The 19279-nt window shown below is 44.4% G+C and overlaps 1 protein-coding gene across 2 annotated transcripts in view; it reads left to right on the forward strand.

Moving 5' to 3' along the window:
• LOC122725326 (forkhead box protein N1-like) overlaps positions 1-12519 on the forward strand; it is a 34754-nt gene extending 22235 nt beyond the window's left edge. Inside the window, exons 2-3 of one of the 2 annotated variants that reach the window (XM_043962381.1) lie at positions 8783-9222; positions 12386-12519. In XM_043962381.1, coding sequence (XP_043818316.1) covers positions 8812-9222; positions 12386-12391 — 417 coding nt within the window. In that variant the 5' untranslated portion in view covers positions 8783-8811 and the 3' untranslated portion in view covers positions 12392-12519. The remainder of the gene's footprint in view (positions 1-8782; positions 9223-12385) is intronic. The other variant, XM_043962382.1, reaches the window with a different exon arrangement.
• Positions 12520-19279: the final 6760 nt, after the last annotated feature.

The following is a 19279-nucleotide window of genomic DNA, read 5'->3' on the forward strand; positions in this document are numbered from 1 at the left end:
TCATTGAGGACAAGGATCCTTTGTGCTGCCACAATGCTTAGCATAATGCCAAGCATGTAGTAGGCACTTAAATGCTTGTTGAACAAATGAATGAGTGAATAAGGTGGTTAGATGAGATAATGGCTAAAGTTTCTTCCAAATCCTATAAACCTGCCCACACCACTCATTGGCTTATTCTGAAGAAAGCCTTATATAAATATGAGTGGCAGTGTAGAGATAGCGCTAGTCTGGAAGTCAGAAAGACCTGGGTTCAAGTGCCACCTCTGACACACACTGATTATATGTGACTCTGGGCAAGCGACTTAGCCTCTCAATGCCTTAGGCAAAGTTCTAAGCCTGTAGGTCAGACATCTGAGTTGCAAGTCTGTCCCCTTGGAGTTTTACATCTCCAGAGTTCCCTCAGTGATGAGGTTGGAAGGTTCCTCCTTCTCCAAAAAAAGTGAGGTCATGATAGTGGAGGTGGGGTTGAGGTGGGAGAAGTAACAACAGTAAGAGATGACCTCCTAACTTAAAATGAAGGTTCCCGCCTCTTACAACCGTGCCCCTCCTCCTTCCTTACCTGCCATCCACCTCTTTCCACCATCCTTCCAGAAATGATACAGCGGTTAGATTTCTAATCAATCAACAAGAATTAATAAACACCTACTATGTTCCAGGAACTGTCCTAGGTACTAGGAATACAACAAAAGTGAAGCAATACCTGCCCTTAAGAAACTTACATTCAAGAGGGCAGCTAGGTGGTGCAGTGGAAAAGCACCAGCCCTGGATTCAGGAAGACCTGAGTTCAAATCTGACCTCAAACACTTGACACTTACTAGCTGTGTGACCCTGGGCAAGTCACTTAACCCCCGTTGCCCCGCCAAAAATAAAAAAGAAGAAGCAGTTTAAATTCAATCAGGAGAGACACCATGTACACATACAAATAAGTGTGTGTATGCAAAATAAAGAAAGATAACTTCTGGAATTGAAATTCACAAGCCCTGGGAACTAAAGGAAGTCAAATAATGTTATTGACTCTCCCTAGGGGAGCTAAAGTGAGAGGTACCCCTACCCCTGAGATTAGTCTGGGAGGGCATGAGTCCTGCTGCAGGGGGATGGATGAAATGACTTCCCAAAGAGCTCTGTAACAGTGAAAGCCATGACTTGGGCAAGTATCAAGACTTCCTTCCTGACTTAACTTCCCTAAAAGAGCTGCTGTCTTTCCAAGACTCGAGGGTTTGGAATGAGAGCAAGCTGATTAGAGGAAAGGTGAGGATAGAGTAATGGTAAAGGGAGTTCTCTCTGGCAGGAAGGAAAAAGCTCACACACATACCCCTTCCCCCATTACTGGGAAGATGGAAAGCCTTAAGCTACTAATTAGCTCTTTAGAATCTCTCTGGCTTTAGCCTGAAAATACTACTAATCCCTTTCCTTCTAAGGAAGTCAAATAGTAGACTTGATAGCTACCCCTGTGATCCCTCACCATACTCCAGCCTCTGAGTCTCTCTCCCTAGTCCCCCAAAAGCTCAGGTAGAAGTAAATCACTTTGTTAACCTTAGAGTGCTGTGGAAAGGCAAATAATTGTTATTAGCATCAATATGGTTAGTATACTACTAACAATGATCATGATACTAAAAGTAACAATTGCATTACAGATCAACAGTAAGCATTGGCAGGTTTACTAAACACAGACATCGAGAAATCCACATCTTACTTAAGGGAATTGGGGTGTACCAACCTCAGATGAAATATTTTCTGGGGAGATTGCATGAGTCAGTTATTCCATTTGGAGGTGACTTGGCCATTATAGACTTCCAGTTTTTATAGCCTTCCATTAGCCTAGAAATAGTTTCAAGAGAGAGGGACTCTGGTCTCTTGGATTTTCTGGGTTTTTAGGGAATATCTCTTCCTCAGAATCAAGAGTTCTATCTCTGACATTGGTTCTGTGAACCTGGGCAAGCTTCTGAGACTCAGTTTCCTCATCTGAAAAATGGGGATGATAGTACTCTCACCACCTAGCATATAGGACAGTTGTGAGGCAACACTGGACTGAGGATGAGATTTGCATTCAGCAGAGAAAAGTGTACATCCTGGCTCAGCCACTTTCTGTCTGTGTAACCCTAGGCAAGTCACTTCCCTTTTCTGTGTCTCAGTTTGCTCATCAGTAAAATGGGAGGGTCAAACAAGATGAATTCTAAGGCCACTTCCAGATCTAAATCTATGACTTCATATATAAGTGAGCTAACATTATTATTACAGAGGAGGAAACTGAGGCTTTTGGCCTTGGGAAAATGAATTATTTCCCTCTATAAAATAATGTGGCTTGATTAACTACTCTTAAAGTTCTTGGATCCAACCTGGGGTACCCCTCAGCTCCTTTTCTCATCCCTCTGCTCTCACTTCTTCCTTCTATCTCTCTCCATCTGATAAGCTAGGTCTAGGTTCCCTGCCAGGGTGGGAAGCCCAAGGTCACACAGGTAGTTAGTGGCAGAGAGGGGCCCATCCATTATGCATAGGATCACTTAGAGGGACTTGACATGCCATTAATTCCAACCCCCTCCTTTTACAGATGAGGAAATTGAGGCCCAGAAAGATGAAGTGATTTGCTCAATGTCACATGAGTAAGAGCCAAGACTGGAACTTGGCTTCTCTAATTCCAAATCCAAGGTTCTTTCCAGTGGACCAAGCTGGCTCCCCTGTCTACAGCCCATCTCCCATAGATAATTATAGTGTTTTTGTGGGGGCAATGGGATCCAAGATAAAAAATGCTGGGTTTTGAATCAGAAGACCAGGGTTTGAATCAAATCTCTGCCACTTACTACCTGTGGGACTTTAGAAAAGTCCCTCTGTTTCCTCCACTGTCTAGTGAGGTGATTGGTTAGATAGCCTTGAGGGTCCCTTGTGACTATAAAGCCAGAAAGGGGCTGAATCGGGAGCGCAAAGGCTCCGGTTTGAATCCCAGCTGGGATGGGCATTACCTACATGACCTTGGCCATGTGCCCCTCTGTAGTATGAAGGAGTTGGCCTGGCCTATCAGCTTTAATGAATACTTGGGGAAGGGGGTGAGGGGAGGGAGGGAGGGAAGGAGGAAGGAGCCAAGGATGGTGTCATTCCTCCCTGAGGATGAATTATACCTTGGTGAGAAGCCAAGTCCCCTCTGTCCTCCTCCCCTCCTCCTAGAAAGCTGATCTTTGCCTCAGGTTGGTGGGTGCCAAGCCCCCTCCCCCCTTCCCCGAAGTGGGAGGCAGGTCCCAGAATCTGGGCCAGGGCCTAGGAGAGAGTGGGGGCCCTGGTAGTCATGCGGAGCAGAGCTGGAATCAGCCTCAGCCAAGGAGTGAAATGAGCCTCCAGGCGCGTTGGGCTCCTGTTGCAGGGGGTGGTTTTACCTGGGTGGACCCTGCTGCTTCCCCTCCAAGGTCACGCCACATTTAGTGCGGGCTGCGCCAGGCGCCTGGGATTCTGAGAAGGGGACTGATGGGGAATCCTAGAGGGGAAGGAGGGAATGTGGCAGGGACCACCCCCCCCCAGGGTATGGGCCCCAGTCCCCAAGCTTGACAGGCCTTGAGCCCTGAAGGCAGGGGATGCAGTGGGAGAAGCAAAGACCTGGAGTCAGAACACTGCAGTTGGAATCTGCCTTGGCTACTTAGAGGCTCAAACCTTGGGGGCCTCAGGTTCCTCCTAGAATCATAGCCAGGAGTTCCCTGAGAGGTCCTCTGGTCATCAAAGGAGCCTGCATGGAGAGTTGGAAGGAAAGCTGATGCTGCCCAGTCCAACCTCCCCTCTTACAGATGAAGAAGCTAAGACCAGAGAGGTTAGGGGGTTTGCCTGAAGCAGTAAGTGCCACTAAGTTAGGATTCGAACCCCAGTCCTTTGAACCTGTTCTGCCTCCTTTGTGCCTCAGTTTCCCCCTCTGTAAAATGAGAGAGGTTGGATTAAGTGATCTGGGAGGCCCCTTACCTCTCGAATGTTCTAGGATTCTATATTCCTTATCTCAGTCTGGGATACACCTTCCATCTCACCCCAACACTGAGCCCTTCCTTCTGAGTTTCTCAGACTAGTGCCTAGTTCTCGGGAGAGGGTCAAGCCCTTCCTGACCTGCCCATGGAGCTCAGGTCCCCAATGCTCCCTAAATTTCTTCAGAGTGAGGGTCTGTTTCTTATCCATCTTTCCCCCCCCCAAAAAAAAATCTGCTCTGACATTCTACAGACAACAGGTGCTTAATAATTGTTTGTTGAATGAATTGGATAAATCCTCCCTGACCTCTGACCAAGATCCAACCCAGCAAGATCCCTCTCAGATTCCCAGGGATTTATGTTTCCCATTCTCCTCTGGGTAAATTGAATCCTGTCTGCTTTCTCCTCTGCTCCCACCTAACCAAGTTAGGAGCCTCCTTATGGCTTCTTCTATCAGATCCTTCTCTCTGGTCTTCCAGGAGGTCAGAAGCTACCCTTGAAAGGAAGGATGAACAACCCATCCTCTCCTCCTGCCCCATGGCTGCTTGGCCAACAGGCTGGGCACACATGACCTTTTAGCTTTAACAACTTTGGTTGTCTTAGAAGTCTTGGTGCTGGGCAGCCACACCAGACACATATGCCCTTGTGTCATTTTTAAAGGGACCACAGTGCAATCTGGATAGCCGTCCTGTTCCCCACAGCCCTGCTCTGGACCAATACACATCATAATGGGGTACTTCTGCTTGCCTAAACTCAGCAGACTCCACAGGCACATAGGCCATCTCTAAGTGACAAGGGCCCCAGGCACATCACACTCTGCAACCCCTCCTTGTACTTCCTTCCCCTTCCACCATCCACCTAAGGGTCAAATCAGCGTAAGAGGAGAGACCATGGAAGTAATTCAGTTATCTCCATCCTTTTCCAGGATGGGAACATCCTGTGAGAACATCTCTACCCACACCACTTAGATGGGCACCCAGAGTCAAGAACTGAGAATCCTCTAAGTCAATCACGGGTCATATCACCTTACTAGAACAAAGGCATCCAGGTCACAGCCCTCTCTCTGAAGGTATTACCCACAGGGTGGACAGAGGTGTTACACTTTTTCTTTTCTTTTCTTTTTGAATAGAATTTTATTTTCTAAAATATATGTAAAAACAAAATTTTTACATCAATTTTTTAAAACCTTTGTGTTCCAACTTCTCTTCCCCCCTCCATTCCCACCCCCCACCCACAAGAACTCAAGCAATTCAAAATAAGTTATACATGAGTAGTCATAGAAAAATTCCCATATTAGCTAGCTGTGAGAGAAAACAGTCAAAAAAACCCAAAACTTCAGATTAAGGAATTGTCAAAGAGGAAAAGAAAAAAATTTTTAATGTGTTTCCATCTGTTTTCAGATACTATCAGTTCTTTCTCTGCAAATGGGCTGTAATCTTCATAAGTCCTTCAGGGTTATATTGGATCATTGCCTTGCTGAAAATAACCACATGCTTCCCAGCAGATCATCCCCCACTATTGCTGTTATTTTGTATACAGTACATTTCACTCTGCTTCAGTTCATGTAAGTCTTTCCAGGTTTTTCTGATAGTATCCTGTTCATTATAACCTGTATATAGTACCTTAAGCTTGACAGAGAATTTTCTTCATAAAAGCCTGGCAAAGTAGGTACCATATGTTTGCCATTATAATCAATCATCATAACTATTTCTCTCCATCATATTCCCTTCCCATGACATTTACTCTATCTTCTTTTTACCCATTCCTCCTCAAAAGTGTTTTACTTCTGACTATCCTTTCCCTCGCTCTGCACCCCCTTTTTTCACCCTTCCTTCCTTACCCTCTTCCCCTCCTACTTTCCTGCAGGGTTAAATAGATTACTCCTCCCAATTAAGTATGAAAGCTATTCCCTCCATGAGCCCACTCCAATGAGATCGGGGTCCCTGAGCTAATTCTGTGTTCTAAATTTTTCTTCCTCCCTCCCTCCTCAACCCTCCTTATAAGATCAAGCAATTCAGTATGTCATACTGGTGCAGTAATGCAGAACATCTTCATCTTCCTTGAAAGTGTTTTGCTTTTTACTGCTCTCTCCCCCAATCTGCCCTTTCCTCCTTCCCTTCTTCCCCTCTCCCCTTTTCTCCGTCCCCTCCCCCAGGGCAAAAATATATTACTATACCTACTTGAGTATGTATGTTAGTCCTTCTTTGAGCCAATTCTGATGATATTAAGGTTCACTTACTCTCCCAACTCCTTCCCCCTCTTCTACTCTCCTCCATAAGCTTTTTTCTTGTTTCCTTCATATGAACTACCTCTCCCCAGACCATCTCTCCCCTTCTCCCTCCCCCAGTTTATTCCTCCTACACCTCAACTCTATTTTAATGATGTCATCATTGATTAGTTAGGTGGCACAGTGGACAAAGCACCAGCCCTGGACCCAGGAGGTCCCAAGTCCAAATCCAGTCCCAGATATAAGACACCCCACCCTGTCTGCCCTACAAAGAACAAAACATAAATGCTTTACAGATATCACCCCTTCGTATTCAGTTCAAACCTGTCTTCTGTGAATTTCTTACTGAGATAATTCTTATGATTTCAAAGTATTTTCTTCCCATGTAGGAATGTAAATGGTTTGATCTTTTAATATCCCTCATGAAGTCTTTTCCCTGTTTACCTTTTTATGCTTCTCCAGGGTCTTGTATTTGAAAGTCAAATTTTCTATTCAGTTCAGGTGTTGTCATCACAAATGCTTGCTTGAAAGACCTCTTTCTCATTGGAATCCCATTTTTGCCTCTGAAAGATCATATTCAGTTTTGCTGGGTACGTGATTTTTGACTGTAGTCCCAGTTCCTTTGCCCTCTGGAATATCATATTCCATGCCCTTTGGTCCTTTAATGTAGAAGCTAGCAGACCTTGATTTATCCTTATTGGAGCTCCACAATATTTGAATCCATTTTTCTAGCTGCTTGCAGTATTTTATCCTTAACCTGGGAGTTCTGGAATTTGGCTATAATATTCCTGGAGGTTTTCTTTTTGGAATCTCTTTCAGGAGGTGATTGGTGGATTCTTTTAATTTCTATTTTAGCTTCTGCTTCTAGAATATCAGGGCAATTTTCCCTCACAATCTCTTGGAGGATGGTGTCTAAGCTTTTGTTTTGGTCATGATTTTCAGGTAGTCCAATGATTTTCAAATTATCTCTCCTATATTTATTTTCCAGGTCAGCTGTTTTTCCAAGAAGATATTTCACATTGCCCTCTATTTTCTCATTCAATTGGATTTGCTTTACTGTGTCTTGGTTTCTCATAAGGTCACTAGCTTCCATTTGTTCAATCCTAATTCTTAGGCAGTTATTTTCATCAGACAGTTTTTTAATCTCCTTTTCCATTTGGCTTTTCAAACTGTTGACTTTTTTCTCATGACTCTCCTGCATTACTCTCATTTCTCTTTCCAATCTTTCCTCCTTTTCTCCACATCTTCTTTCTATTTCTCCTACTTTCTCTTCAAAGTCCCTTTTGAGAGCTTCCATGGCCTGAGACCAGTTCATATTTTTCTTGGAAGCTTTGGATGTTGGAGCTTTGACCCTGTTATTATCTTCTTCTTCTGAGGTTGTATTGTGGTCGACCTTACCCCCAGAGAAGTTTTCGATGGTCTTCTGCTTTCTCTGCCTACTCATCCTGGCTTACTATTTCTTGGTGTTTAACTCCTTCTTAAAGTGTGGTGCTGCTTCCAGGACACACTGTTCAGGCTCCAGCATGGCCAACAGGATGGTTGGGCTTCTTCTCAGCCTGCCTGGCCTTGCTTTCCTTTGATTTTAAACTCTCCACTGGGGGTGGGGGCAGTGGGGCTGCTTCTGGGCTCTGCTCCTGTTCTCAGCTTCAGAGAGTCCCAGGTGTTTTGGGTTGAGGGTGGGGGGGGAGGGTTTAATCTCACCTGGCCTGTTCTCAGGTCCAGAGATAACCTCAGGCCTACTTACTAAGCAACCAACCAGCAAAGCTTTCTGTGCTGTGGTTCTTAGCTTCCGATGAGCCTGCCTGCTCCCCTCCCCCACCTTGGCCTTCAGCCACTCAGGATTTCTTCCTAGTTGCCCACTGGGGTGGGACAGCCAAATCCTTCCCCCCCAGTCCACTGGTACCCCTGCACTTACCCCCCCACCCCGGGCTAGCCATTCAGCCTGACCACTGGGAGGGGGTGATCAGGGCTTAATTCCAGAATACCAACAATGGGTAAACCCTAGGCACTGGAGGCTACAGTGGGGGGGGGACAAAGAAAAGTGAAAATTCTCCCCCCCTTTGAGGAATTAACTATTTTCCCCTCTTCTGTCTCATCCACTCCATGCTCCAATTATAAGAGGGCAAGAGTTTTAGTCAAGGATTATAATAACTATAACAAATCCCATTTCAACCAACTAATTAATGAGCATTTCTTTTCTACTACAGCAGGAAATTTAACAAGTAGTTCTTTCCAGCATTGTGCCAGGCAGTGACCTAGGTGCCAAGTGATTTCAGGGAGCTAACATTCTTTCAGAACAGACACCATGTGCACATGGAAGTACCTGACCAATAAATTCAAGATAAATGCAAAGATACCAGATAATTTGGAGGAGGGCGCTGAGTAGTTGGGGAGATTGGAAAGGAGCCCTCATCAGAAGGGTGTGCTAAGGCTGACCTCTGAATCTGGGCTATTGGGGAGGTTCCAGCCAAGTGCTAGACAATCACTCCCTAGGAGCAGACCATCAACCATGACAGAGACAGAGCGGGGGTCACCTGGCTCCGAGGTTAGATGAAGGCAGGTAAGTGCTCCCAAACTTACCCATAGTTACCAGCAGGGGTGGGGTATTGGGGTCTCATTGCAGCCGACTTTCTCTGAAGCCAGAATCAGGTGATGGTCTCTCTGCTCCAGCAACCATCTGAAATCCCACTGACCCCCCCGGAGAGCCTCGAGGGAGAGCATCAGGAAGATCTCATGCAGACCCAGCTCTCCCCAACGGAGAAGTACCAGGGCTTCGGTTATGAGGACGGGCCGGCGGCAGGGAGCCCAGGACGCTTCCTCAAAGGCAGCCATGTCCCTTTCCACTCTTATAAGCGGCAGTTCAACGAGGACGTTTTTCTCGAGGCGCACCCAGCCCTTGGCCTGGATGGACACTCCTTCAAGAGCCCGGGCTGCATGGAGACTTTTGAGGACGTGGCCAGCGCCGGGCACACTGAACCATTCACTCCCAGCTTCTCGGCAGAGGCCGCTGCCTGGTGCAATGGTCCCCACTATCCGAGCCAGGAGCACAGCCCACAAATGATGGTGAGTGGGAAACCACCTGCTCCCAGCAGAGCATTGAGGAGGAAGGGAAGGAAGGGGAGGAATGTCATGACCAGGTACAGGAAGGTGGGGGTTGTCAGGATAGGAAGCTGGACAGCTTCCCAGCTATTCCTGAGTCAGGTCTCTATGGTGTGGTTTCATTATTTTTTGTTTGAAGTGTCATGAATCTCCAGCCTATCTGACACACCCATATGCAAATGTAGGCACAAAAACACATTCCACAAGCACAGAAGAAATCATTTTTAGTTTATCCCCATTTATTCGGGGAGGGGGGGGTTTTAGTCATTGGATGGGTCGCAATCAGCACTGATGGAGGAAGCCATGGCCTCAAGGAGTTCGCCAGTCCATGGATACATTGATGGGTATAAGGTTCTATCTAGCAAGAGAAGGGGTTTCAGGGTCATATAATCCTTTGTTTTACTGAGGAAACAGGTCTTCAAGAAGTGAATTGATTTGCTCAGGGTGGCAAGGAGTAGAGTTGGGATTCAAACCCAGGTCCTCTGGGCCATTATTTCCTTAACTGGCAAATGAAGAAGTTGACTCTAAGGTCTCTTCTAGTCCTCTAAGATCTCGAAGACCTCGAGATCCCCTCCAGTTTCCAATCCAAGGCTCTTTCCATACTATGGAAACCAAAACAGTCATACATGGGAATATACAATCGGGAATTGGCGTGAGCCACTGTTCTCAGAGGGGTCCCTGTAGCTTCCTGCTCAGTTTTCCAGCATATTCCCAGACTTACCTGGAAAGGGAACTTGGGAGATCAACTTGTCCATCCCCCGTCTCCAGGCAAGGTTTTTCCTAAGCTGCCCCAGAACCCTGAAGCTATCCAGAGAAGTCTTCCTGGCCTCCAAGCCATACCACTCCTAGCTATCAAAGACAGGAGGAGCAAATGCAAACTATGGTCCTAGGCATTCACTCCTTCTTGCCCATCCTTACTGAGTGAGCTTACCCAAGGTTACCCAGGTTAGACGATAAGATCATAGCTCTAGGGTTGAAAGGAACCTCACAGGGCATCTAATCCAACTTTCTCATTTTACAGTGGAAGAAACTGAGGCCCAGGGAGGTGAAGTGATTTAGGATCCTAGTTCTAGAGTTGGAAAGAACCTCAAAAGCCACAGTGGATAGGCACAATGGCCCTGGAGTCAGGAAGACCTGAGTTCGAATCTGTCCTCAGACACTTACTGTATGACCGTGGGCAAGTCATTTAACTCTTGTTTGCCTCAGTTTCCCCATCTATAAAATGGGGATAATAGCAAATATACTGGGATATAAAATGGAGATCATATAAATTATATTATATAAGCAATATAAAAATGGGAATAATAAAGATTACTTCCCAGAGTTGTGGTGAAAACTAAATGAGATAAAATTTGCATATTGCTTAGCACAGTGCCTGGCACATAGTAGGCACTATATAAATGCTAACTCTTATTATCATTGTTAAGTCACTTGCCCAAAGACACTTAGGTAATAAGCACCAGGGGCAAGATTAGAACCCATGATCTCTGACTCCAGAACCAGAGTTCTTTCCACCATCCTATGGTGCCTCACTGCTTCATTGTGTGATCATCCTCCATCTTCATTTATTGACCTCCCACTGTCTTCTGTACATGACAGGGTCAGCAAAGATGAACAGGACATGGGCCTTGCCTTCAAGTTGCTAACAGACAATAGTAATAAAGGCAGCTGGGGCTAAGGGTCAGATGAGTGACACAAGGGCTATACAGGGCTATAGAGGGAGAAGCATTAAGCACTGAGGAGGGCTTCCCAGAGGAGGTGGTGCTTCCATGGGGTCTGAAGAGGACAAGAAGGGAGACATTGTGGGACAACTTAGAAGTCTGTTTCAGCTTTCCTGAGATTGTTCCTGTGGTAAGGAAGTTAATGAGGGAAGAGGGAAAGGGGAGGAGAGCTAACACTGGATCAGCCCTTCTGCCCATTTAAGTGAGTCTGTCTTTTCCTATAACAATTGTAGAAGAGGCAGCCTGGCTTAATCAGTAGGGAGCCAACCTCAGAGTCCAGAAGACCCAGCTTTGTATCCTGCCTCTGACACCTACCGACAGAGTGACCCTAGACAAGTCACTTAAATTTCCAGTACTCTTGGTAATTCTCTGGTACAACAAGTTGCTAAGAAGGTACCAACCTGGGGGCAGCTAGAGGTGCAGTGGACAAAGCACTGGCCCTGGATTCAGGAGGACCTGAGTTCAAAACTGTCCTCAAACACTTGACACTTACTAGTTATGTGACCCTGGGCAAGTCATTTAGCCTTCATTGCCCCACAAAAAAGAAGGAGAAGCAGGTACCAACCTGCTTTAGTAGAGAACATTCCTTATGGCAATAAGTCATACATCTAATTCCCTCCCTCCTTCCAAAATAATAACTTCCATTTACATAGCTCTTTAAAGGATGCAAAACACTTTATGTACACATTATCTTGAGGCTCACAGCAACCCTCCAAGTACCACACAGTAGGTCTCCGAGTTAGGGATGAGGAAACTGAGGCTCAGATCATTTAAGTGACTTGCTCATTGTCACATGGCTAATATGCATCAGCATCAGGATTGGAGCCCAGCTCCTCCAAGCCCAGTATTCTATACATTTCTAAGGAGCTCATGGCTTCTCTGTTGCAAACCTGGAGCCAGTCCCTGCTCTGGCTACCTTTTGGTGTCCTGCTCTCTGGACATTTGGATTGGGAGGGCCTGAGGTACCCTGAGTCTCTCTCTGGTAGGGATCTGGGATTGGAGTCTCCTAAATCCACTTCCCCTTTGGGTTCTAAGAGATGGCAGCTGAGTGTTGGGCCTTTGTCTTTGATCCAGAGACCTCTTTGGCCCTTCCTCAGAGACTTTGTGGCCCTCACCAAGTCTGTGCATTTGGGGGCGTCTGTGGTTATGACTGACATCCTAGCCTCCTCTCTAGGGCAGTAGGGAAGACATCATGATGTAATGGAAAGATCCCAGGACTAGGAGTCATTCTGTCTCCCATAACTGGGTGACCTTGAGTAAGCCACATTCCTTCCCTGGACCTCCATTACTTCCTACGTCAAATGGGGGGGTTGTGCATTACAGCTCCTACATCCCTTGGTTCCATGATTCCCAAAGGCTGTTTCAGCTCCATTCTCATCTTTCCTCATTTCTCTGCCAACTACCAGGAGTAGAAGAGAAGAAATTGCAAGGGGTAATAGAGAAGATCCAAGGAAGAAAATGGACTTGAGGGGGCAGCTAGGTGGCGCAGTGGATAAAAGAACCGGCCCTGGATTCAGGAGGACCTGAGTTCATATCTGGCTTCAGACACTTGACACTTACTAGCTGTGTGACCCTGGGCAGGTCACTTAACCCTCATGGCACCGCAATAAATAAATAAATAAAGATAAAATTTTTTAAAGGACTTGACTGAGTTTGAGTTTGGTTTGGGATAAAGCACAGGTCCTTGGACACAGAAAATTCTTTAGGTGATTCTGGGGATAGAGATGGACCCCTTATACAGGATCATAGAGTCTCAAAAGAGACTTGAGAAGCCATCACGTCCAACTGTCATGTGTTCCAGATGAGGAAACAAAGTCCCAGAGGGTCCACCTCAGCCCCTCACAGTCCTTCCATCAGGTAGGTATAAAGGGCAGGGGTGAGCAGAGAGTTCTCATTGAGGACTAGGAGACAACATAGACACTGAATCTCAGTGTATGGACTAGTCAGGAGTTTTGCCCTCTTGGGATGCTCCAGGAAAAGGGAGGAGATTTTCCAGGAGACAATGGAGCACAGGACCCTGGACATACTGGGGGAAGAAGCTGGTCTTCTTGGTCCTTTCTCAGGGTGACAAAGGGAGCAGCTACAGACCCTCAGATGCTCAACCTCATATGTAGGCTCCCAGGGACATGAAAAGCCCACTTAGCCATTTGCTCAGAGAGAATTTTAACCCCAACAGGGGGGATTTTCTGCTCCAATTATTAAATCTCCATTATGGGCTGGTGGTCTCAGCCTCAGGAGAAGTCAAGCCAACAGAGCTAGGGACTGGAGTATGCACTCTAAGAGGAGAAAGATAGAAATGAAGCAATCTGTGGAGAAAGTTTGGGAAGGAGAGAAGACTAAACATAGTAGCTTAGTGTTCAACAAATGCAAAAGAACCAACTATATCCCTTTTTAACAAAAAATGCTGGGAAAACTGGAAAGCAGTCCGGCAGAAATTAGGTTTAGGCCAACAGCTCACACTACATACCACAATGCGCTACAAATGTATACATGATCTAAATATAAAAGGTCATTGCATAGGGGCAGCTAGGTGGCGCAGTGGATAAAGCACTGGCCTTGGATTCAGGAGGACCTGAATTCAAATCCGACCTCAGACACTTGACAATTACTAGCTGTGTGACTCTGGGAAAGTCATTTAACCCCAACTGCCTCACCAAAAAAAAAAAAAGGTCATTGCATAAACAAACCCGATAGAAAAGGGAATGAGTTACCTTTCACAAATATGGACAGAAGAGTCCTTGAGCAAATAAGGGATAGAGATGATGATAAAAGATACCTAAAATTAAGGAGTAGAGGACAGTGAGATGAGGAGAGTGTGGTGAAGTAAGGGAGGCACACAATATGATAAAAAGGGGGCAGCTAGGTGGCGCAATGGATAAAGCACTGGCCCTGAATTCAGGAGGACCTGAGTTCAAATCCTGCTAGCTGTTTGACCCTGGGCAAGTCAATTAACCCTCATTGCCCTGCAAATATTTAGAGAGAGACAGAGACAGAGAGAAAGACCTATTTGTACAAAAATATTTATAGCAACTCTTTTTGTGGTGGCTAAGAATTGTAAATCAAAGGAATGCCCACCAATTGGGGAATGGCCAAACAAGGTGTGGTATATGATGGTGATGGAATATTATTGTGCTATAAGAAATGACAAAAAATAAAACATTTTTTAAATTTTAAAAATGACAAGCAGGAAAAAACTTGTATGAACTGATGTATAGTGAAGAAAGCAGATCCAAGAGAACATCGTGCAAAGAGACAACAATATTGTTCGATGAAGAACTGTGAATGACTTAACTATTCTCAGCAATACAATTGTCATGAGGTGCAGAGCACCCCCAGAAGTTCTCTGGGACACATCAAGGAATCTTCTCCTTGAGAAACTAAATCAGAGGACAGATACCCTAGAGAGATAAGTGGAACCAGTTTGGACTGAGCTAGCTTTGGGACCTTCACCCTTCATTCTGGTCTCCCTTACCCCTGGGGAGATAAATTTGAGTGTAGCTGCTGCCTTTGTGTCCTGAAGAGAGATCCGTAGCCACCCCTCACCCAATTCCTCTAGTCACTACCAATGGGGGATGGTCCTCCCTCACTAAAGGAACTTTCCATAGTCAAATAGTCACCCCTCCCCCCACCAGCCCTCTATAAAAGTACCAGCCAGTCTCCTGCTCGAGGAGATTGGTACCTCTGAGCCATGTGCTTTGTGCCTATCTCCCCATGAGAAGTCCAAGGATTTCTGTCATGGTTTCCCTTCCCCCTCCCTTCCCTTCCTTTGCCCCTAAATAAACTACCACCTTATTCTAACTACTTTTGTGTGCAAGAGGGTGTAATTCTTTAAAGAGGAATTCCTAAGAACCCCAACCCCTAACCCAAACCCATACCCCATTTCCCCCCATCACAATGATCCAAGAGAATCCCAAAGGACTACTGATGAAGCATACTCTCCACCTCCAAAGAAAGAACTAATATTGATTGGACACAGACTGGGGCATGCTATTTTTCACTTTCTTTAATTTTTCTTTTATTCAGGTTTTCTCGTATAAAATGACTAATATGGTCATGTTTTGAATAATTGTACATGTATAACCCATATCTAATTGCTTACCACCTCAAGGAGGAGGGAGGGAAAGGAGGGAAAGAGGGATAAAACTTGACACTCAAAACGATAAAGATGTTTATTATTTTTGTAAGATAGAATTATATCCATCTATCATATCTGTAATCTAGTGATTAGTGTTAGTGAAAGATAACATGAGCTTAGCTTCTTACCATCAGATGCTAGTTAAACAAGAGACAATCAGGAAGAGGCAATTAAACCCTCTTTATTCAAGTAGGAAGTAAAGGAAAATGAGTAAATTATAAAGATTAAAAGAGAGGAATGACTAAACAAGAGTAAATCCCCAACCCCCCTCAAGTCCAGAGCCTTCCCTCTCTTAATGATTTCCTATTTATATAGCTTGTTTTGTGTACATTTGCTTGTATGTTGTCTCCACCATTAAATTGTAAGCTCTTTGAGGGCAGAGACTGTCTTTTGACTCTTTTTGTATCCCTGAATAGCACAGTGCCTGACACAGAGCAGACACTTAAATGTTGATTGATTGATTGATTGATTGATTGATTGATCGATAAACAATCCCTTTGTGTGAGAATGAGATAAGAACAGAGCTCCTGAGAAAGGAGAAAAGATGGAGGAAAGTGAGGAAGGATCTGTTCTTAATCTCTAGAGTTGGAGGCACTAGCAGATAAGGAATATGCTGGGGGTGGATGGAATCTGCATGTCCAGGAATATCTCCTGTTTGCCATTCAAAAGTTACACTTGTTTCTCACCATGCCTCTACCTCCTTCTCTAAAGTGTCTGCCCCTTAGGCAGGCACACAGCATCTCAGGCTCAGCTAGTTCTCAGTCAATCAGGAGTCATGTCTCCTTCCAATATTCAGTTTCACCAGGAGGGACTGGCATCCTGGAAGGGGTGAAAAGATAGGAGATGGAATACTGAGTTTTGAGAATATAAAATAGGTCACTCTGGCCAGAATGCAGAACAAGTAAAGGAAATAAACCTGCGGGGCAAATACCCTGAAGGGCTTGAAATTCCAAACTGAGGAATTTCCATTTTATCTTTGAGGCAGAGGAGTGATGTGGTCAGTCTTGTGCTTTAGAAATCTGATTTCCCATGTGTGAAAGATGGATTGGAGAAGGAAAAGGGCAGAATCTGAGCCTCCAGTTAGGAGGCTCTTGTTAAGGTTCAGGTGAGAAACCATGAGAACCTGAGCTAGGATGGAGAGGAAAGATGAAGTGTAAGAATTAGCCAATGTTGAGCTGTAGGGTGTGAAGGAGAAGAAAAAGCCAAAGATGACTCCAAGGTGACAAGAACAGGTTACTGGAAGGATGCTGTGTCCTTCAACAGAAACAGGGAAGTTTAGATGAAGGGTTTGCAGGGAGAATGATGAGTTCAGGTTGGCTAGGTTGTGATGGATGGATGGATGGATGGATGGATGGATGGATGGATGGATGGATGGATGGATGATAGATAGATAGATAGATAGATAGATAGATAGATAGATAGATAGATAGATAGATAGATAGATAGATAGATAGATAGATAGACTGACAGACTAATGGAAAAACTCTATTGGTGGCCCATCCAACTGCACATCTCTGAAAACAAGGAGGCTTGGTTTTTGCTAGGGCTTTGAAATATAGCATAGTAGTCATCTGCATGAAGATGATGACTGAGCCCGTAGAGATTGAAAAAAGAGTAAAGAGAGAGAAGAGAAGGCCCAGGGTTACCCAAAGTTAGTGAGCAAGACATTGATGCTGATCCAAGGAAGTGTGTCAAGATAATGTAATGTGATAGATGTTTTTGTTTTTTTGTTTTGGTTTGGTTTTTTTGGTGAGGCAATTGGGGTTAAGTTACTTGCCCAGGGTCACACAGCTAGTAAGTGTTAAGTGTCTGAGGCTGGATTTGAACTCAGGTCCTCCTGAATCCAGGGCCAGTGCTCTATCCACTGCGCCACCTAGCTTCCCAACACAAAGTTTTAAAAAAATTTATGCCAAAATTTGTTTTTACATGTAATTTGGAAAATAAAATTCTAAACAGAAAAAAACCCACAGTAGTAAGTAGTTATAGTAACCTTGTTGTCTGACAAATATAATGATTTAAGTTTTGGATCTAAGAATTCATTATTTGGTTTAAAAAATTGTAGGGAAAGGGGCAGCTAGATGGCACAATAAATAGAGCGCTGGCCCTGGAGTCAGGAGTACCTGAGTTCAAATCCGGCCTCAAACACTTAATACTTAACTAGCTGTGTGACCCTGGGCAAGTCATTTAACCCCAATTGCCTCACTAAAAAAAAAAATTGTAGGAAAAACTAGAAAGCTGTCTGGCTGACATTGAGCATAGACTAATATCTTAAAATGTACCAAGATAAGGTCAAATTGGATACATGACCTAGATATAAAGGGAGATATCACAAGAAAATTAGAACATGGAATATATTACCTATCAGATTCATGGATAGCAGACCAATTTATAAAGAAACAAGAGAGAGCATTGTGAAATGTAAATAATTTCAATTCACTTAAATTAAAGGGGTTTTGTACAAAGAAAAGCAAAACCACCAAGATTAGAAGGAAAGCAGAAAATTAGGGAGAAACTTTCATAAAAAGTCTTTCAGATAAAAGTCTAATTTTTCAAATATATAAAGAACTTTGTCAAATTTATAAGAATATGGCTTATTCCCCAATTGATCAAATGGTCAAAGGAGATGAACAGGCAGTTTTTTTGATGAAGAAATCAAAACTATATATAGTCCTATGAAAAAAATGCTCCAAATGATTATTGATTAGAGAAATGCAAATTAAAACAATTTTGAGACATCATCTTAGGTGTATAAGATTAACTGAAATGATAGATGCCCTTCAATTAGGGAATAAACAAGGGCTAAATTAGCTCAGTTGTGCTATGTGATTCTGATGGAATACTACTGCAATAAAAGAAATGATGAACGGGTTGGGTTTAGAAACACATGGAAAGATTTGGACCTCTGAAGGGAGATGCTATCCACCTCCAGAGAAAGAATTGACAAATAGACGTATAGCATGGTCTTATATGTATATGTTACATATATATGTATGTGTGTGTATATACACATCTTTAATTGTAGCCTTTTCTAGGACAGGGTGGAGAGGGAGGGAGAAAAAATAGTGCACAGCAGAGAACAAGAGAAAACTATAAGCACAAAAAAGTTGGGAGGCTTTGAAAACAATGTAAAGAGCAAAACTCACAGAAGAATGTGCTGAAATCATCTTCTAACCAAGAATGGCTTGGAAGGTCAGAAGGAGGGAGCTGCTGTGCTAATACAAGAGATGAGCCCAACCCCCACAGTCACCCTGACACAGATCCAGTCCCAGGAAGGCCTCACCAGAGAAGCAGACCCCCAGAGCCTCTGAATCAGCTGAAGCACCAGTGTTGTCTGGAACTAAACTCACAGTCTGGTGAGTGGGCTGAGCCCTAGGCAGGTGGGAGACTACAGGGGTCTATGCTGGTGCTAAGGCAGAACGTGGATTTTACACTCCTGCTGAGAACCAGGAGGTAGGCTTGAGTAGAAGTGGCCCAGGTGGGGGAGGGGCACAGCTCGTTGGAGCTAACAACCATGACACACAAAGCTGGTTGATTAGCAAGTTGGTCTGGAGTCATCTAAGAACCAGGGAACAGGCCAGGTGAGTGAAGAACCTGATCCTCCTTAAATCACACCACCTGGGACTTCTTAAGCCTGGGATACTGCAGTGCCCCACTGGAAACAGTGCCCCACTTTAAGGAGCTAAAAGTCAAGTAAAAGAAAGGCAAGATGAGCAGACAGAGAAAGGTGAGGGCCATAGAAAGTTTCTTCAGCGACAAGGAAGACCAAGGGGCACCCTCAGAGGAAGATGTCAACATCAGGGCCCCTATATCTAAAGCTTCCAAGAAAAATATGAATTGGTCTCAGGCCATAGAGGTGCTCAAAAAGGACTTTGAAGATAAAGTTAGAGAGGTAGAGGAAAAAATGGAAAGAGAAATGAGGGTGATACAGGAAAGACATGAGAAAAAAGTCAACAGCTTGAAAAGTCAAATTGGCCAAATGGAAAAGGAGGTACAAAAGCTCTCTGATGAAAATAATTGCCTAAGAATGAGGATTGAACAAATGGAAGCCAGTGACTTTATGAGAAACCAAGACACAATAAAGCAAATCCAAATGAATAAAAAAATAGAGGGCAATGTGAAATATCTTCTGGGAAAAACTGCTGACCTGGAAAATAGGTCCAGGAGA

This window comes from Dromiciops gliroides, chromosome 4 (genome assembly GCF_019393635.1).
Source record: "Dromiciops gliroides isolate mDroGli1 chromosome 4, mDroGli1.pri, whole genome shotgun sequence".
Classification (NCBI taxonomy): Eukaryota; Metazoa; Chordata; class Mammalia; order Microbiotheria; family Microbiotheriidae; genus Dromiciops; species Dromiciops gliroides.